The sequence below is a fragment of the Apteryx mantelli genome, chromosome 4 (genome assembly GCF_036417845.1).
Source record: "Apteryx mantelli isolate bAptMan1 chromosome 4, bAptMan1.hap1, whole genome shotgun sequence".
In the NCBI taxonomy this organism is placed as follows: domain Eukaryota; kingdom Metazoa; phylum Chordata; class Aves; order Apterygiformes; family Apterygidae; genus Apteryx; species Apteryx mantelli.
Genome location: NC_089981.1, coordinates 82,515,681 through 82,537,431, shown reverse-complemented (window position 1 = coordinate 82,537,431; position 21,751 = coordinate 82,515,681). Strand labels below are relative to the sequence as shown.

Genomic DNA, 21,751 nt, shown 5'->3' with positions numbered 1-21,751 from the left:
TGCACAGGGTACATTTCTGTGTTTCTTGACCTTGTTGTAGACTAGCTAAATTCAAAATTTAAAACCAATTTGTATGTTTAAATAGACTAGACACAATTTGCATAGCAGCCTACTGCTGTCAATGTTTCTTCAAACAATACCTTCCTTTCTCTTCCTCTATACACAGAGACTTAAAAATGATTATTTTATCACATGTATTAGTGACCTCCTGTCCCCATAGATATTTTCAGTCTGGAAGGAGTAAAGGAGCTGCGCAAATAGCAGGTGCACGAGGGAGAAAAAACTACTTGCGAGGAAAAAGCAACACTTCTGATGCTCTCTTCAGCTCAGCTGGATTGTGTCTTTCTTCCACGGCACCACTTGAAAAATAATACCCTGAACTTGCACAGTTGCACTCAAATTCATAGGAACAAAGACAACATGGTAGCAGATCACATCAGCAGCTGTTTCTGTTTGAAAAAAAGCCAACCTTGGTATTTCAACAAGAAGTGAACTACCCTGAATGGAAAATTTTGGAATGATACACACAACGTTTTTCCCCTGGCTCTCTTTTAATTACTTTCTGATTCATATTCAAAAACAAAAGAATTTACACCCCTGCCTTTCAAATAACTCACATGATGCATGTTCATACTCATGATCCATACTAAGGATCTGTTATTGAACAGGAACCTAGCAATGTATTTCCTTGTTCCTGTCCATTACTCAAATTAACTTCTTTGAATACTCAAGAATGCAAAAATGCAGATTTAACAACTCCATACAGTTGTGAAAACATGACATCAACAACAAGACCAACATGCCCATGAAACATAAGTGTACTCTAAAGTAAACTTGTGTCTGCCTTGGCCCAAGTGTACTGTTCTCCTTCCAAGCTGCAGCTTTGCTTTCAGCTCCATGGTTTTAATCAAGTAGCCTGTACTTAGCCATGTGCTTGAGGGAGTGCAGGACACGAGAGGACATAGACACCAGTCAAGTGAAGCAGGCAGAGAGCCTGAACGCCTTCTGGCCTTTGGGTGAGGGGGAAAGCTTTTGCAGCTGGGTCCAGTATGCTCACTCAACCACCCCCTAGATGCCTACACCACTACAGAAATGATGTGGTACCTGAGGAGGAGACAGTATCTCCAGCTTCCTTGTTAATGACCCCATATGCAGGTAAGATACCTTGCAAAGGAGTAATATGTTAATCCCCATAGCCCTTCCTATAGTCCTTCAACAGCCAGAAAGTCCAAGCTGCTTTTTACCTGAATCCTATTACTCACTATAGCACGTGCCTTTATCAGCTGTCACTCTAACAAGAGTAGTGTTATGCCCACACGTCTTTCTCCCTGAATCAATCACTGTGGTTTACATTGGACAGCTGTAATGGGAACAACCTTGTGGCAGCTGCTCTCGTGACAGCTCTGCTCCACTGCCTCACGCTGCAGTCTGGGACCTTCTGCTGCTGCATTCTTGCATTGCCATAGGGGCTTCTCTCCCTGCCCTTCTGGCCACCAATTTTCTTCCCATTAATACACTCCACAGATCAATTCAGTACACAAACACTCTCGTCCATCTCCGACAAATGCAGTTCTTTTCTACTCTGTTTAGTAAGTCAGGAAAACTTCATCTAGGTTGAAGATGCTGTTGCAGTATATGGCAGAGCATGAAAAGGATCAGGGTAAAAGCTGTCCAAAGAAAGCACAGCAAAGGAGGCTTCCCCAAGCACTCTCCCTGCAGAGATGGCAGCTTAAGGTTCCTGAACCATATTATATTAGTTTAACGCTAAATCCATACATCAGAGTTTATGAAGAGTTTAAAAGTCTCAAGGCAAGTTGTTAATGTTGTTTACAGTGCACTTGCTCTGAAAAATCTAGACTTGACTAGGCGTCCCTAATAAAACATTAGTGTGGCTCTACTGGGTAGCAATTAACCTCTCTGCCAAGGTTTGTCTGCTCTTAAAAGGAACAGAAATAATGAAGGCTTTTAAATCAGTGTATCAGAGAACTATCCAATATCTTAGACTGCAGTGAAAATGCTTAAGTTAAGAATGATAGTCTGTGTAAAAAACAACTGCAAAGGGTAATTATAGCAATTCTAATGGTGATTCCTTCCTGCAGGATTGTAACACCTCCAAACACTGAAAAGGTCACTCTTTTCCTCTTGCAGCAGAGCATGAAACAGTTAACTTACTACAATGCTTAGCTAATATATACTCTGTGACTTATACACAAAGGCAAAGTAGCAATGCTTGGAGTTAGGCAGTCTAGAATTGGATTTGATAATACGCATTATCCTTTTGCATCAATAGTTAGCATCTTCAAATCCACACCATTTATAGAAGTTCAGCCAGTAAGATCATTACAATGGCTGGCAGTTTGCTCTTTGTTGGTGGTAAATTATGACTGAAACAGCTGATTGTCTCTACAGAAAACTTTATCACCCTGCTGTTGCTTTGTCAGAGAGAGAGGGACAAATGGGCCTCCTGAATAAATACAATAATAGTCAAACAAAGCTCAATTACCTCTGTGATCCAGTCAACCTATTTATCGATCAAAAAAAAAAAAAAATCCCACACAGTCTATGTAAATGTGATCCATGATTTTAGGATAAATTTCCTGATTACCACAAGGTAATTTTGGGCATATCACTCTACCTCTCTGAGCTCCAGTTTCTTCTCCATAAAAAGGAGATAATGCTAATGATCTATTTTGCAAGCCATTTTGAAATCTATTGATGAAAAGTCCTAAGATTCATAACCACTAGACTACAGTGGTATACAATGTATTTTTAAACTTGATTCTGACATAGCTGTGACTCTACAGTGCACATCTTAAATCTCATGTTTCTGCATCCAAAACTAAACTTGATACTCACACACATACATAAGGCAACCAAGAAGCTTATTTCCCACAGGTATATAAAAATAATAGCAAATTTTTGGAAAAAAAGCTAAATAATGTAAATGTAAGTCACCTGCCTTTTAAAAGGAGTCTATCAGATAGCAAAATGGTGCCATTCAATGGCTATGGGAAAGGACCACATCAGTCAAAGGCTCAGGACCACAGGGAAGGCAGCAGCTAGAAATGAAAAGGCAATATACTACAAAACAGTGGGGTTGGGAGGAAAAGGGAACAAGCATGTGAATGAGAAATTACAGCTTATGAGAATGGATATGGAAAGCTAAAGACATAAGGAAAAAGGCCTTCCCTGGCTGGATTTATTACAATAACAATGGAGTTTTTAAAGAGCTTCCAGAGGACGTCCAAAAGGCTTTCTGTGCCCAAATGCAGAAAGGGCAAACAGGATGACCCAAGCAATTACAGGTTGTTTAGCTTGATCTCAGTGCCAGGCAAAACGAGAGAAAAGCTGATGCGACTTTCAATACGTTTAATAAAGAAGAAAAGGAAAGGAATATAATGAATGGCTGTCAATACAGAATGATGTAAAACGTCCCACAATGTTAATTCCATTATTTGATAAGAGTATAAATTTGGTTCAGGAAGACGGCCAAACGTCTTGACAGGACCAGCTGCATGCCAAACTCAACAGATGGCCAGAGCCATGGCCAGCATATTATGGACACTGGAGAGGCACGAGCCAGGGGACCTCCGTGTACCCGCGCTCCATCACGTCGGGGCCAGACGGGGCAGCAACTTGGGCAACCGGCTTGTCGATGGCCTCAGCAGCTGTCACTGGTTTGCTGCCTCCCCAGCAAAGGAGCTTCGCAGAATCACAGAGTCACAGAATGGTTGAGGTTGGAAGGGACCTCTGGAGATCATCTAGTCCAACCTGCCCTGCTCAAGCAGGGTCACCTGCTTCCTCCCTCCCAACATCTCCCAGTGTTCAGCACATAATATTGCTTTGTCATCATTCTGCATTTGAATCACCCAAGAGCCACAGATTGGCCAAACCCTCTTGTATAGCAATTGTCACTGAATTGACACTGCATGATACTCTTGACAAAATATTAAGACTATGTAGTTGAATAAATTACCGTTTAAATGGAGGAATAACCTGCTACCTGGCAGATATCAAACAAAGTGTTGAAAGTAATGGAAAATAGTAAAAAAATTATTACTGAGAGTCTTTTGGACCCCAGTGGTAGGTCCCCTTCTATTCAACATTTTTCTCTATGGTTTGAAAGTCGTTACAAAATCACTGATAAAACGCCTGGATGACAAGAAGATTAGAGGAACGTTAAACAGTAGTGAGGGCAGTCACGCAGGATGATGTGCTTGATAACTGGACATGCACCAGTAAAATATGTTTTAAATGCAAAACAGATGTCTAGGAGAAAAGCAATGCAAATTATATCTACAGAGGGGTATCTAAATTATATCTAAAGGGGGAAAGTACCTTAGAAAAGAATGGTTCTGAAAAGGATCCAGAGGTTTTAGTAGATGAGCAATTCAGCATGCAGTTTGCTTTGGCAAACCTACTCCTTGGATGTACAATGGTCAGAATTCGGCTTGGAGAGGCTGAGCAAAGGACAATACTGAGGAATTAGCTATGAACAAACCTGACGACAGTACTGGCTGCAGAGACTTATTTTGGGCCTGGGAGGCTGAAATCCATGCCAGAACAGCTTCATCCCTACAGCTACCAACTAGCTGGATTAAGGTGTAGCTGAAATGCCTGTATCTGCCATAACCAGACCTCCAACTTCAGGCTAGACAGAGCTTTAAAGAGCTCAATTCATTCAAGTTTATCAAAAGAAGGTTGAGCAATGATTTGATTATATCTGTAAGTACCTTACTGGGACTTTTTAGCAAAGTGGAAAAAAATGCATAAGAAGATGCCACAGCAAGAAGCTGAAGTCAGGTTAATTTAAATATGGCACTTCTTTTTTTTAAAGCCATAAATGTAATGAACCATTGGGAAAAAATACAAAGGGATGTGGATGATCCTCAGTCTCTTCAGACTTCTAAATCAATACTGGATGTTTGCCTGGAAAGAATGCTTTAGTTAAAACAGATTCAAAGGTTCAGCACAGGGGTAACTTGGTGAAATATAATGGCCTGTGATATACAGAAGATTAGACTCTTAAACTCTATTATATTTATACTTATTATTTTAAATATTGCTCATGAGCATTCAGCTTTCTGCATAGAAAGTGTACCCATTTACAAAGAATTACTGCTTTAAAAACCAACTTTCAGTTTAATTCACTCTATCCTCTCTCATTAATTCACTTTATTTCAACAGGATTTCTTTTTCATTACACATTAAATTTCTGGAAATTTACAGACTGTTAATGTGTTTTCTGAGTTATTGATGGAGCGCACACTTTCAAGCTTCAAAAAGCAATACTTGATTCAGAAATATACTTGATTTCTGTGAAAGAAACTAAACAGCCCTGGAAATCGAAATTCTCTATTCTTCAGCATAGGGGTCTCTGAGAGCAGCAAAGCAAGGCCACGTGGTCAGAAATTTGTCTCAGACATACTCCTCAGAAGGAGTGAGGAAACAACTGCTTCTCCATGATTTTTCAGCCCTTGCAGTGCCTGCTAAGATTGCCACCACCATGCCACCTCAGACAGTAACAGGGATACCTGTCCTGCGGGAAGAGGAGCAAGGACACCTCAGAAGTTCTTCCTGACTACCAGCAAGCTGGGTCCATCCCAAACAGATGGCTTCAAACACCGAGAGACTTTATCTTAGCATTGTTCTTCAAGACGTCTACTGTTCCCACTGAAAGTCCACGCAGTATCCTGGCAAACGACAACTTCTCTTGACATCCCTCACAGTCTTCTGTTAACGCTGAAGTGTTCCTGGACCCTGGATCCAGGACAGATGGAGCTGATCTGGATCAGCCCTGCAGCCATGAGATCAGGCTGGTCTCCTAGATGTCTGAAAGTATTTGGGGGGAGAATCTCTGTGGACCAGAGCAATGGGAATCAGCACCAGAAAACAGCTGCAACTGGGTCTCTGTAGTGCTGATATCCTTGTTACTGGGTATCTCTGTACAATCGCAGAAAAGTGCAATAAAAACATGGGAAGGATATCCAAATTGTGACCTGTTAAATTACTGTTATGAATTACTGTCAAGGCAAAGTATGCAACAGGGTACAGTGTGCTTCAGCTAAAGGTAGAAGCCTCATTTTCATGACTTTAATCCCTCCACCCACTTCTTCTATTATCACCAGGATTGATATCCTCTCAAGGAAAAAAAAATTCCCATATGCAACTAGCTATATATGCTTAATAACTTGCACTTATTAAAGATAAAAAAGGACCAGAATTATAGGCTTAGCAAGGATTAACAAGCGTAAGTGCATATTTCTGCAACTGCTACACTTTTTATAGCCCTGTGACACTCCGAGATAGAGTTGTATCATTATATAGTTATATAACCATAGTGTTATATCACTCGCAGCATTACAGCATTGTCCCAGACAGTCTTGATTATCAAAGTCTGGCTATGTCCAGTGAAAAAAAACTTCAGGATACCGCTGTGCAGTCTCCTGATCCCATTTGTTAACGGCACACTGTCCCGAGATGTAGGGGCCTCATTAGCAAGTCTTTGCATCCTAATGCAACATCCCATCGGTATTCACCAGAACTTCCCAACCACTTACAGCAGCAGGCAAGCCTGAAGTTTCACTCAAAAGAAACTCAGGACAACCAATTCTCGGCAGAGAAAACTTTCAAGTTTCCCTGGAGGCCACACATCTTCACTGATGACAACAAAGAAAATAAAGTCATTACATAACTAGGTGAACTCCACTATCAGCCTAAAAATGCTGATAGTCTTTCTTCCATCCTTAAACCTTCAGTTTAATAATAATCTACAGCACTCCTGGCTTTAAATGTTGTTAAAATTAAAAGCACCCCAATTGCCTTTGCCCCTCCATAAAAATGGCTTCGTTTTTCTTTCCCTGACAAATAAACTTAAAATTATTACCACAGTGTCTTTGGTCTGACTGAATGTCTTCAGACAGTTTTAAAAGGCCATTGGGTAAAGACAGAATAAAAGCACAGCAAGCTGATAAAGCATCCAGCTGTGATCCCTACAATGGTTCTGAGCATAAAAGAAAAGATTCTTTGGTTTTTATTCTCTGGAAAAAAAAATACATCATATGATCTTTCATAAACTTATAATGGCCTCCCACCTCTGCTGTGTAAGGCGTTCAGCCAAGACATCTGCAGATCTGGCCCTCAACCACCACAGATATGACCTGTTGCCTGGTACTGGACACAGATCAGACAGAAGTTCATATCACGAAACAGGAACGGGAGAAGGAAAGGAAGAAAGCACAGACAAAACACAGTGCAGCTCCTTGCCCGGGGAACACGGCATTGTCCCAGTGACCATCCACCATCAGCTCCTGCGATGTCTCCTGCTCCGTCACTAACTCGCACACTGTCTCCTCCATGGAGCCCATGGTTAACGCACCCGTTGACGGCTCAGGTCTTGGGGTGCCATGAACCATAAATCAAGCAAACGGGGAGATGTTCTCCCTTCACCCCACGTCTGCACAACTGCACGTGGCATCTTTACCCAGGTGTGAACATACTAAGCACGCAGCTGATGATCTCTTCCATCATCAGTCTTCAATGCTTCTACTTCAGATGCCAGTTTTGCAATGTTAGGCACTTTTAAATTAATTCTTCATTTACAAGGATACAAAGGCACTTTTTGGTCGCTGTTATACTATTGCTTGCCGTACGCTGGCTAAAAAAATTGCTTGGGCATTTTGGGTTTGTTTGCACTTCTTGTAACTCTTTAGAAGGGGATGCGCACCTTTAGGGCTTGGAGGAGAGGAAATCAAGAAGAATCCAAGGCACTTAATGGCTCAGGTTCAAACAAATTAAAGGAAGAGTAAATAAACTGCTCTGTAATTCATCTCAGCACCCCACTTTGCAGGTCTCCTGTACATCAGGCAATGGTAATAAACACCAGTGTGAAACAAGGAGCCAAGTTGGTCAGATCTTCGGTGTGGAACTGCCAGTACCTTCTCTTAAACTGAGCACACCAAGACACCAGAAAGGCTTCTCATCTCTAAAACTGTATTTTACTAGAGGAAGGTAACCCTCAAATATTCCTCAAATCTAAGGTGGGTCCTTTCCTCCAGTCCTGCTCTCAGTCCAGTAGCTTTCCGCAGCTTTCCAGACTGCGACAAATTCAGTCTCCTGGGTTACCTGGGAAAAATCTTTCATTTCTTTTGCTCCCTCCTGCAAGCAGAGCCCCCTCTCCTCCTCCTCCTCCTCCGTTTTGAGCGCAGTGGCACATAGCAAATGGTGAGCATGCAAATAACAAACCAGATGCACCAGCTGCCACAGTGCCCAGGGCCTCTCTAATTCCCCTTGCTCACACCAGCCTAGTCCCTGCGATGACAAGCATATTTTTTCCACCGAGCCTGTAAACAAGCATGTTTGGAGCCCGTGCTGGGCAAAAATCCCACCTCTATCTTGCAAACATGCCTCGTAATGATACAATTATTTTCTGCTCACGTCCTTGTCCTGCTCCAACAACACCATGAGCCACAGGCAGGACGAGTTCATCCCGCAGTGCTGAAACTGCGGGTTAGCGCTGCAGGATGGACACAAGCAGGGAACTGCAGAGTTGAAAGTGCCTCGGGGAAATGTGCTGGCGATTGCCTATGGCTTAGGAAAAAAACACAAGGTCTCTCTCACACACACACACACACACAAAAAAAAAAATCAATTCCTAAAGCAAGTCTAGCTACCACTAACTACATAAGAGGCACATCATTACGGACAGCCAGACCACCATTACGGCTGCGGGGGATACATCCACATCACATATGGTCCTGCACTAGGATGCTTGCAAGCGTGTCTGGCAAACGTTACCGTATATTTACAGCAGCCAGGACATGCAGATGCTCCGCAGCATAGATCTATCCTTTATTATGATCTTAAATACCAAATACCATATCCTTGTACCTCATAGGAGCTTGATATACTGAAGCTTCACAACAAAGCAATATACCTTTGAACAGTGCAAAATATACTGGTATGGAGAGATTATTGCATAATGGCATCAATATTTTATTTCTGTTGAATTTTTTATCTCAAATTTACTGCTCCCATAAGTAATACGCAGTAACTCATCTGCACGATAGTTACTTATGTATTATGTATTGCATGATCCTGGCAGAATTTCTGAAGAAACCTCCTTCCCCCTTTTTTTCCCTCTTCCTCCTTTCTTTTTTTTGTTTAAACAGACCTTTAAATGACAAATTCCAGCACTCAACAACGCTATTTTACTGAATTGCTTTTTCCAAAAGTAAAAAAATTCTATGCTAAATTGTAATGTATATGTTTACCAATCTCATAATTCAAAAAGAAAGTGGCCTGACAGCTTCTAAGCACATTGTAATGTTATCTGCAAAGACAATGAATTATGCATATCTCATAGCGCTATGTCTGGCAAAACAACACTGTGATCCCAGTGCAGTGGGATCCTGCAGATCCACTCATTCCAGTTGGAGAGGATAATGCAACGGTGCTGTTTTCACATCCTTGCAGTAAGACAGTGCGAATATTCAAATATGATTTTATTTACAAATAAGAGATAAGCTCTAATTTATGCAAAAGGAGAGGAAAAAAAATCAGGTCAGTGATTTGTAATTATGGAGCCTGTTGGATATATCGATCAATCTTGATCAATGCCCTAATCAAAGCACCCTGACAAAATTCTCTTAGCCTCCAAACATATGCCTTAATGGTGCTTTAGAAAAAGAAAACAAAGAAAAAAGAAAAAAAAGGCACAAGACTACAGCGCCCATCTCCTAAGCACCCCTTTGACAGAAGCAAGCGCTCTTTAAACACGCAGTCAAACCTCTTGGGCTGCTGACCATGATATTTTGCAACGTTCATACTTAATAACTGGCATTTTAAGTAATGGTACCCTTCACTGGAGAGCAGCAGCACACGTTACACGTTTTGCAGCTATCGCTCTTTCTCATATGAACACGTGCTGTCCAAAGGGATGCCAGGAGGCCTCTGCATCCCCTAGCACCCAGCACATCCCTCCCGGCCCAGGGAAGGCAGCACCGGCAGCACGAGCTCTCCCAGGCCGACAAACCAAGGGAAGCAACATCCATCATTTCTCCATTTGGGAACCACTTTTGCCAGTTTTGCAAAGTTTTCCCTAGCCTGCCGCAGCCACCCAAGGTCTTGACAGTGCAACCGCTTACTGCAGAAAGTGGGGCAGAGGCAGGGAAAGAGGCGGTTTCGAGGGCTGATCCCATGCGAGATATGCCTCAGTCTGCCAAGAGAGCATCAGAAAGGAAAACCTAAAAGAGGATCCTTGCAAAGATTGGCCCTCTCCTTGCTGAACTCCCACTACAAATTATATATATGCTGGGGCAAGGAGCCAATCCCATGCCTTCTGATCTGCAGAACTAAATTCCTTTCAATTAAGTGACATTTATCCTTAAAAGGTCAGGTTATTTTCCAGGCAGAAGGACTCTACACTTTGGAGTTGAATGTGAAACAAAGGAACATTTGCAAGACGCAACTAAATTGTGGAGACGGTAACACAGTTATGATAGGTGAGAAGGTACTCCTACATCAGGATCTTATAACTTTACAAATAATATTCCTTAGGCAAAAAAAAAAAACAAAAAAACATATTTGGTGTTAGCACAAAGACAGGCCTTTTCATTTATTTTATTTTTAAGTCTGACTTTATAAATTTACTTTTCAGTTATCCAAACATGCATAATAAGTGTTATTTACACTGTAAGAAAGTAGTTTAAATCCTCTTTGCATTCAAATGGCACCAAGCTTTATTCTCGAGAAGACGGCTTAGGGTGCACACAGTTCTCAGTGAGAAATCAAGCCTTTGCCAAGTGTGAAAAGAAAAATATAGCAAGGAATTAATCATCAGAAGGCAAGTTCCAAGAGAATACGGGATACAGATGCTGTAGCATATCACCACTGGTCTTTATGCAAGTGTGCACCACATTACCCAAAGCAATACACACGTGAACTTGACACAAGACACGTCTTAGGATCAAAGCTGGGGATACTCTTAGATCCTCTGCACCTTTCCCCAGCAATTCTCCCCAGGCAAGGCTGCGGATCGGGCCACGACAAAAGCATCGTACATCTGAACCAACGCCGTCGCCAGCAGCGGTTGGCCAACAAGCACAACAGCCTTCGCTCTGCGGGCATCATTGCCGGCACGTAAGAGAGGACCCAAATGGGCCGTTTTATTGGCATCTCATCTCCAAGGGAGAGAGGGGAGGAAATGTCAACATCTCAGCACGCAGGAGTCGAAGATGACTTCTGCTAAAAAGGGGATGCCAGGCCCTCAAGAGGAAGGCCTCCCAAAACAACACAGCATCAGAATGCCTTTAAATTATCTATTTTTTAATAGTGAATAATAGTGGACAAGTAGTATAATTACAGAGCAAGGAAGACTTGCGGTTGTGGCAAAACACTGTTAGGGAATGTTCCATCCATGATGCTTCATCTTTCAATTTTAAGCAATAATTTAGTGGTATCAAAATTCTGATAGGTCACAAAGCATTTCTTGAAATCAAGACACAGATCACAGGCATGACATGTCCCTGGCACAGGTCTCAGCTTGGGCATGTATTTTATCATTTATAAAAAACAGTAACGTATTTCATATTTACCTTTTGTTGAATCATCTTCAATTGGTTGTTTGAACAAAGTGATATCTTTAAAAGTGCACAGGAACAAAACAACTTTTTCATGCTCGTTTCTGATGGGTGCAATTTGCATGTAGAACCAAACTGGGGTTCCTGAAGCAGAGAAAAAGGCGACATTGGACTGTGGTGTAGCACAAACCTTCCACAACCTGTACACAGGATACTTCATATTTTAAATGTTTCACAATACACATGTAGAAATAGCTAGAAGTGGTCTTAAAATACATCTTCCAAATCTTTAATTTCCCCTCCCTAAGGGAAATTAACACATTCCCACTTTTACAGATTGATTAAAATGAGGAAGTGCTACCAACCTCATTAGCTGATAACTGGAGACAGAAGGCTAAATAAATCTCCACCCTGAAATAAAACATATTATTCTCCCCATCTTGCTCTTGGTTTTTCCCACTATGTCTCACAAACTTAAGCATCTACAGGGTAGGTAGGTTAAAAAAAAAAGGGGGGGGGTACGGAGGATATCTTTGAATCCTTCTTCACACAATATGGAGCTATGAAAAACAAAACTGCTGGAGTATACTGTCTTACCTTCCATCTCCACATTGCCCAAGCCAGTGGAGCACACTCCAATGCATATATCTGCTGTTTGGCTTTGGAATTAAAGGCAAAATCTTTTTCAAATCCTACCAGTCATCAGGTAAACAATGAACAAAACGCCTGCAGTGTTGGAGTGGTCAGAAAGGCTTTTGGTAATTCCTCGCTGTTCACAGGGAGCTCTTGCACGTGCTCCAGAGCCTGAAACTGGTCTTTCCTGCTAGGCTGAAAGTCACGCCTGTGCAGGAAAACAGCACACAGCACTCCTCTAGGCACGAGCAGGTCTGCGCTGCAAGGGGAGAAATACTAACCGAACGTACACAACTGGCTTAGAAACACTCCGTTCACCTGCCGGGACGTGAACGTCAGAGCTGCTTTCCATCAGACAAAGCCTCGTGCCCACAGCCACGTCCCCTCCCTCGCGAGCTCACGACACCCACCCACTCCCCACGCTACAAATGCCTTCAGAGTGAGCTAATTACCTGCTGGATTTGACGTGCTTTTGGCCAAGTGACATAACTGTTTTTCTCCTGAGCTGCTTGAATGCCAGCCCAAACGCTGACACGTAGAGACAACCCGTCTGCCCACTGCCACCCCACGGGCACCGCTGGCCCCTCCACGTCTCCGCTAACGCGCAGTGTCTGGGAGCTGTGCCAGCCACTGCGGGATGGATGCCCAGAGGGCAAAGAAACCCATTTGGAAGAGGACTGCTGTGGGGAAGGTCAAAATCCGCACGGGTTAGTGACAAAATTCAGCCGGTGCTCATTTGGACTCGCTGGGATTAAACCAATAACTCACTAGCAGTAAACTGGAGAAATGGGGAAGAGGGAGCGCTGTTTCTGTGATAGCTCCAGGGCCATTATGTGCATTACTTGACAATGTCAATTCCTGGTTGCTAACTCAAGATAAAAGACTCTTTTTATAACTTGTAAGAAAAGTGTCGCAGCTCCCTGGAGTAATACTGCACTTTCACACTTGGCAACTAATCGGCACCCTTTAAAAGGCCCTGAAAGTAGATAGGCAAGATACCTGCACTATATGACAGCACAGATAAAAATCAAAGAGAGAGGCAAGGTGGCTACTGCCATAGAAGTGGCATTCTGGGTAGGGGCTCAAAAGCAGGTAGAGAAGGTCCTGCACGTGAGCTTCCCTAAGTATTACCCATACATACATACACATATATGTATATAATATATATATCTGTATATAAAATATATATATATATGTCTACATGGGTGCTCAATAGCTAGGGAGCTTAGAGCTGAGGACTATATATGAGGCAATGCAGTAAAGCAGAAGAAATTTGCAGCAAACTTACAGGTCTGAAATAGCCGACCTACTAGCTAGGTTAAAAAGCTACAGTGAAGTCAACAGGCATACGGACACTGCCTGAGCATAACAGCTCTTAAGACCATTTCTTGTGCTGAGGGAAAGGAAGAAGGGAAATCAACCCTAAATGTCAAAATCTCCCTTTGTCAAAAGCATAAGGAATCAGTGGGAAAGAAAAGGTAGTGCCACATAATCAAGAACACACAGCATCTCCGGACCTACAGTTTGAAAACGAGAGCGGGAGGTTCCTCCAAAAGTACAGCGAGCTCCAAGCAGGAGAGAGGCAACATGCAGGATCTCCACTCATAATAAACACGAGCCCTTGCATAGAGCAGTAGCCTACATTTTGCATATTCACATCAATAGATACTATACTTTATTTCTTTATCTTTATTCAGCTTGGAGGACATGTACATTGTTTCTTGAAGAACCTTCTCTTGCAAGGCTCAGAGTATGACAAATGGAAGCAAACATTGGGCAAACCAGTTGCTGAACAGGAGTCTGATTAGTCTAACAGTGTTAAGAGAAAGCTGAAGTTCTGGGCTTTGGGTGATGGAGAAGAAAGCTAGCAACAGATATTATGGATGGGAACTGTCTCAAGACTGGAAAGAAAAATGAATATTTTTCCATAAAGTCCTTCTGTTATCCTGCATATCTCTCAAACTATAGACTTGGAGGTCTGGGCACAGGTGAAGATTTTATTAAGGAAACTGCAGCTCAACAAATCTCCGAAACACAATCAAGCTCAAGCAGGCAATCTCCAAACCAAAGCAAAAAGCTACTGCCTTGCTACAGGGAGACCACACACCAGGCTAACCCATCCACAACTTGCAGGTTTTGCCTAAAACGTGCTGTAACACTGATAAGCCAGAAGCACCATCCACGCACACGGCAAGACAGAAAGTCTGAATAGGCTGACTGATGGTTAAGACAAACTGAAGAAAATCTTTCCTGGCTTTACAGGTTACAGGTAACCTCCTGTAAATCTGAAAGCTGCCGAGAGGAAAATTACAAAATTCCCCAGTGTTCTAATTAATTTCTGGTTATGTGCTAAATTTAGTAGTGCCACCAAAGTTCTTACGGGTTGGTTTACACATCACCAAGGCATCATGGCATTGCTGGGAGTAATTGTTCTTGGAAATTAGGGTATGGGTTTTCACTTGTGGAGATTTGGGGACGTTTCTTGTGGGGGCGTCTCATTCAGGATTTCTTTTTGTGCAACCCAGTCAGATTCCCTTCAAGGACACAATCCACAAAAGCGAGTATAATTTGCAAAGAAGGATTCAAAGTAGAGATATTGGAAATCAGCTACTCCTTATTGGCAATTTGAACACTTGTCCTGAAAAAGGAGCTCTTTTTCTGTGTACAAAACCTGTGGCAACCAAAATACCTGTTTCTTCTCCAAATCTTGACCCAAATTCATCCATATGTCAAAATGAATATTTATTTTAGTCAATTATATATTTTTAATATGCACTATCGCTCCCAACACCATACATAAATATATACATACTGTTTTTCTTGTAGAGGAGAATTTCAAAGCAGTTTGACTCATAGTTGTCAAAAGTCTGTCGGACTTTTTCAATGGTCTTCTTGTCTGTCAGTTCACCGTACATAAAACTGAAAAAGAAAAAGCAATTGCCCTTTTATCTAGACAAGCAGCAACTTTGTTATAGGCATTTTAAACTGCATAAGCATTGGAGATGCTATTAACTGTCATTTATCAAAGTTTAACTATGATTTACACTTCATTTAAATATTTAGTGTATTTCAAGGTTGTTATGAAACCTGCAAAAGTAAGTAACCATGGCTGCCTTTTTACTGGAAAGTAGATTTATTCCCTGTCACCTAATGTTTCATTAAGTGCTTTTCTGAGCATGTCTTTAAGGACATTCTGTTAAAAAAGAGCTGATAACATATAAAGTCATTATTGCCAAGACTGCAGGCCATGAGAATATTGCTGTTAAAATGGAGAAAATTGAACAAAACTTATCAAACCTCCCAAATTTTCTTCAATCGTCTTGAAAAGTCTTCTGGAGGAATAATGGAGCCTACTGCAGTTAAAGGTTGTTGGCTAAATTGATGGCTACAAATCTAACACTGTCAAGATGCATCCTAGACAATATAACTGGAATCCTTTCACCGAATACCAATTACAAATCAAGGCAGGATTTAACCAATGGACGTAAAGGCTGTAATTCTCTGGAAATACAGCACAGACTAAGCGTATGAGTTGTCCCACTGTAGTTATGCCTGCACTGCTAACAAATATAACCAAACTCCTCCTTGTTTTTCTTACTGAATGTAGTACTCATTACATTTCTTTAATATTCTTTAATCTTCCAGTGAAAATATGGAAAATACTAAAATGCTTCTGAAGACTCACCCGTCTCCAGACTGAGATTATAAAAATGTAATTTTAGCTCTGCTATTTCTTGCCATTCAACCATGTCACCTTTGCATTCTTTCCCAGGTCAGTTTTTCAGCTGGTATCAGTGAACCCAGCCCCGTTGACCTTACTTCTGAAAGCCTTTGTAACAAAACATCCAAGCTTTTACAGTCAGGCCTCCCTGGATTAAAAATAAGTGAAGGCTGCTCTGCGCAAATTTGCAATTACAGAATTGAGGGAAAACAGAACATAGGATACAAGCTTTCACACACTTAGATGAATATACTTTGAATTGATCAGGCATTTTTTTTCCCCCATTTACTTTGCTCACAAACAGCTTGAGCTTCAGCTGAAACCTACACCAGACAACCCCAAGAATTTGAAAGAGAAAAGAAAAGCTATCAAAAGCCTCTGTGGTTTAAATGCAGTTTCTTTTATTGATCAATAGACCTCCAAAGGTTCAATAAACATTTATTTTATGTTTACTGTTCTGAAATAAACAATAAAACAGCGGTTAGTGACTTGGCAAGCATTAAAATACTCAATGAAGACCAGACCGTAGATCTCTTCTGCATGTTGCCAACCCGCGGGCACAACAGGGCTGCTCCCAGAAAAAGGAGCTTCCCAGCGCGAGCAATGGAAGCAGAAGCAGGTCATGTCGCTACAGCCAACCAGTGACATCCGGAGAGCTATTGATAAATGACATGTCACAACTGGTACCCTTGGGATAGCCCGGTCATGGAGATACCACTGCGACGACCAACATCAGGAAATGGCTTTCACCAGGGCACAAGGCTTCACAAAGGTATCGCTCCTTCTTAACGTACACTGCTGCCCTTAGGAAATGCAAAACACTGCTTACTGCTTGTTTTCATTACTGCTAATGTCTCCAAGGCAAAATAAGAGCCCATAGGTTTTACCCAGCCCCTTGTGCAACTGGATTTTCTTTTTCGTTGTCTTGAGATTCAAAGCAATGTTCCTCTTAGTACTGAACGGGAGAATAACATGAACCGGTTGAAGCGCTTGACGCTACATGGCTTCTAATGCAGAAAGTCATCATTAATTAGGGTTAAATGACAAATCATATTTGGCATTCTGAGCAGTGGACACACTCGTTAGCTAGCTGCTGAATATGATCAGTCAACTTTATGTTTTAAATTAAAGCCAGTTTATTATTGCTGTGAACCTGTAAAACTCAACTCTAACTCCTGCATTATTTTCACACATAAAAAGACATTTTAAAGGCTTGTGCTAGAATAAAAACATTTTTCAGAAGGCAATTTTTAATAGCTGGCACTGAAGGAACCTCAAAGCAACTCCACTGTATAAATTACATAAGATTTCTGCTTATCACAGTTTTAATCCACTTTCGTCTGTCCTATTTCGTACACATGGAGGGACTCCTACTTCTTCAGTCAATCACTCTGTCTTTTTCTGCCTCATGTTTTTGTTATTTATTGCTTGTCAAGTGCCTTCAGTGCAAACTGTACAAGACAAATATCAAAACCACCCTGCTACTGGGGATCTCACTACCTGGAAAATAGACTTATCAAAGAGAAATAAGACTTACTGAAATACTCTGTGAGTATTTCAGAAGAAAAGCACAATCTTAGATAATTTTCCCTGTCTCTGCAATGGACCGCTCGTCTTTTAAGATGTCTGCATCCCTGCCTCCCTCTGAAAGCATCCCCTGACACAGAAAAGCCACACATAAAGCTTTCTGTTGCGTTCTTCTGCCCTTTGTCAGGACCCAACACCTTCTGCTGGTGTCATCAGAATCGTCCCAGGTCTGCAGGGTTTGCCAGGTCAAGTTTTAATGGCTCCTTGCAAGGAATTATCAAGGTTAAATGAGAGGTAAAGCACAGAAGGCATATAATCCTACACCCAATTTACAGCTCTGCTTATCCAAAAGCATTGGATGAAAAAGGATCAGTTCCAACAGAAAAACATCTACCCAGAAGGAACAGTGAACACTGATCTACGTATCAATAGCTTCAAAAGTTTGAGAGCTAAAGAACGGGCATCATTTCTGAATATAATCATTAAAGCTCCCCAGATCCAATGGCCGTTCTCGGCAGATTTCTTTGCACGGCTTTGGCAGCACCGGGGGCCTTCTCATACACAAAAATCAGACCTCGGAGGTAATATCCCAGTAACAAATCTAACTTTTTTTGAACAGCAAGTCCAACACGTTGTACACACCAGGCAAAATCCTGGTTCTTTGAACTCTGTGGGAACATTGCCATGAGCTCCTCTGGAGCCAGGATTTCACTCGCAGACGTTTTATCCCACTTGAAATGGCAGCAGCTCAAAACAAGAGAGAACAGAGATGTTGACTGGAGCGTTGCAAGCGTTTCGGTGGAAACACTACCTGTAAACAACCACTTCAGCGAGGAGATCCAATTCCCTCCTGCTGTACCGCTGGGAGACAACACGCACAGAGGGCCCAAGAGCAGCTTTCCTCCTTAAAAACAAACAAGCACCCAGCTATTTCCAGCCCTGCACTTGGCTCTCAGGTGCAAGGAGAGAAAGCAAAGCAAAGCCTGGAGCAAATGCCAAGTGTAAAATGCCAGGGTAGGTCTACTAACAAGCCACTCAATAAGTGCCTGCTTTTCTGAAAGCTTGCCTAGAATACTAAATTTAGCTGATAAGCAAAAACACTGAGGAAAAGCTGATATTACTTGCAATGTTAAACGGGGTTTTAATGTTTTGTAACTGTTTAGTCTAGCTAAATTTTCATGAATTTTGGCAACGGGGCATGAAACAAGTAGTTTTCCCACGTGATAGTTAATCTATTTGTGCAATTGGATGGCAGGGATTTTTGCTCCCTGGTTACTTGAAGGTTAGAGGTGTTGGAAGTGCAGCTGCCCATCCACCTTCCGGACTATCAGCTCATTCGGGAGAGCAGTGCTTCACCAGCACACAAGTCCTTCCACCTAAAAATCCTGCCCATTTTAGTACTCACTTATACCAACTCTTCTGCACATCTGCCCCAGTTACATGTGCAATTTCTGGTGTCTTGGGCACCCAGCAAGAACCCGCACTGATTCCCATCATGCAGCGTTCAGCGAGCCTAATCCTTATGTATTCTCCCTTGTATACAAGGCCAATAAAACTAGGGAGTTCGCACTAATACTGGGGAATTTCTAAGTGATTTCCCTGCCAGTGGACACACTGATGCTGATTAAAAATGTATGAGAAGCCCCAAAAATCAAAGGAATTACCAGCTTTTTACAGGACTAACTCACTTCCTGAGTTGGAGCAAAAAGCATTTGCACCCCAATACCTTCAGTTTATCCACCCTTCCTTATGACCTGTATCAGGCAAGACAACCCGAGATTTGATACAATAATGACACATGAGCAGCTTCAATACAGGGTATATGTTGTGACAGACAGTATAGGATATAGGAAATACCAGGCAGGGGCAAAATAACCCAGCACTGAAAAAAATTGTTTGTCCTTTATCACTCTTATAATCAGTAACAATAACAATTCAAATGGGGCCCCTAAGACTCAGGGGCTAGATTTCCCCTGATTGCTTACATCCGTGCATTTTTCTTCAGTGGGATTTTTGGCACTAAAAACCCTTCCAAAACCTGTAACAAAGGTGGGGCACCATAACACTTTTACCCCACAGCGTTTGCCTTATAACATTAAAGCAAACATTTTATATAAAATAATTTTATGTATAACATAACCTGGGCAGAATGTCTCAAATCTGGACTGAGAGTCTGACTTAAAAAAGAAAATAAAATAAATAATGGCTCCAGAAACCAAAAAAAAACCAGTGACATTCTATTGAGGAAACCTAAAAAGGCACCATTGACCTCAAAACTATTTTGCATTCCACACAGCTGCACAGCTCTTCATTAGAGAGAAGCTCCAAAGACATTTCTCTCTAGTAGGGGACATGCCGCACGTCAGACCATGTTGAAAACCTTCCCAGCTCTCCTTTTATCTGCAAAGACTGGGATGTCATGTAAGAAGCAGGAAAGATCACACTGCATATGTAACTCCACCAGCTAAGACCCAGATACAAAAGAACTAGCTGGCAATCCTTTCAGTGTAGAGACGTTGCCCCAAAATCCAGCGATGGATGTAGACAATGAAGATATAAGGAAAAAAAAAATCTTTGCTAACAGTCCCATTTTCTACAACAATTCCTCCTTGGATCCACATACAGGTAGAATTCAGCTCTAAGACTCACTCGAATGTGACCAGAACAGGATCCTTACAGACGTAACGAGGGCCCATCACACTCACAGAAAGCACCCTGATGGAATAAATCTTTTGGTCCCCTCAGTTCTTCAGGTACAGGGGTATTATTAAGAGAGAAGTATTGCTAAATCTGTATTTTCCCAACATTTTCCTACAATCCCATTCTGTATTTGTAATGATTTTAACACACACACGAGCTAGCTCACAGTGAAGACGATCAAGTTCAATATACAGAAAGCAGAGATGATAGCAGAGAGCAAAAGGGGAATTGTGTAAGCGTATTTAGGATGACTGCGATAAGGCTGCTTCTTTCAGCCCCACTGAGTATATCGACTTTCTTGCTATTGCATGAATTAATATTTCATGTCAGCAGCATATGCCCGTTTCTTTTCCATTGTCCATTAGAGTGCACCTGGCTGCGGAGCGGAGCCTTGTGCTCCCAAGGTCTCCTCTCCTGCCTGGCAGAGGAGAGCAGAGACCACACATCAGTGTGCCAGTGCACGCACTGTCTTTTGGTGTAGGCAACGACTGACCTAGGACCACAGGCTTGCTGCCTGCTCCGCTCCTGCTAGCTGCAGCACTGGTCCGGTGTCAGTCCCAAAATCATCCATGTAGATACGCGGCACCTTCTTACTGGGGCCCTGGAGCTGGTCGCTCCCCAAAGGCGTCACGGGAGAACCCATATAAACATGTCTCAGCCATTCCTTGCTGCACCTCTATCCCCAGCTTATTTTGCTCTCACACACACAAATACATGGATTTAGTCTTTTCCCAAAGCATCACGTTTTAAAGAATGCAGCAGAGCAGGCACAGATGCACGTCTAACCGTTAAGTCACAGCTGTCCACCAACAAAGGAAAAAGTCATAAAGCTGCAACGCTCAGAGTAAAAACATCGGCAGCTCCATCGCCCTCTTGGGAAAAAAGATGCAGTTTGCACATGACTGCGCTCGGTGTGTGCACGTGCACGTGTGCATACACATGTGTGTGTGTGCTTAACACCAGGGACCAATATCTGGCATAGAATAGCCCGCCCCAGAGCACCTGGCATGATAGCAGGAGAACTAGAGAAAAGCCAGCAAAACAATCTTTGAAATATATATTCCGCTTTCTTTATTGGATCTTTAGGCAGAGCTTATTCATACTGGTATCAGTCAGGATAAATTCCAAAGCAGAGAATAAGAAGGTCCAAAGTCCTCAAAATATTTACCCCTTCTTTTGGGAGCACCTGCAGTTCATCTTCATGCATTGCTAAAACTTCTTAAAAGCTTTTCCATTAAACAGTCTTCATTGCTGCAGTTTTCACTGCATTTATGCAGTTACCAGGGGATGACATGAATTTCAGACCTGGGTAGACTTAGCTTGCTTTCAGAAAGATCTGGGGTGGAATATTTAATTCATAGATGTTCAAATTAAAAAAAAAAAATCTATACAACTGGAAATTAGCTTTCTTTTATTTAGGACTAAATCTTGCAGGATCCTTAACACTATCCCAGATTTAGCAAAGGACTTACCATTAAGTATGTAAGTAGTTTGTTAATCCTGATGGAACTAAGCATTGATTTTACTGGAAGTTAGTCAACCGTGTGCTTAACTGAATGCACATGGTTAAGTGCTTTACCATGACCAGGAT

General features: G+C 42.0%; 1 protein-coding gene across 1 annotated transcript in view; it reads right to left on the bottom strand.

Annotated features, from left to right (window-relative positions):
- Window positions 1-21,751, bottom strand: part of KCNH5 (potassium voltage-gated channel subfamily H member 5) — a 161,594-nt gene that overhangs the window by 125,410 nt on the left and 14,433 nt on the right. Inside the window, 2 exon segments of the mRNA XM_067295644.1 lie at window positions 11,595-11,723; window positions 15,025-15,131. Coding sequence (XP_067151745.1) covers window positions 11,595-11,723; window positions 15,025-15,131 — 236 coding nt within the window.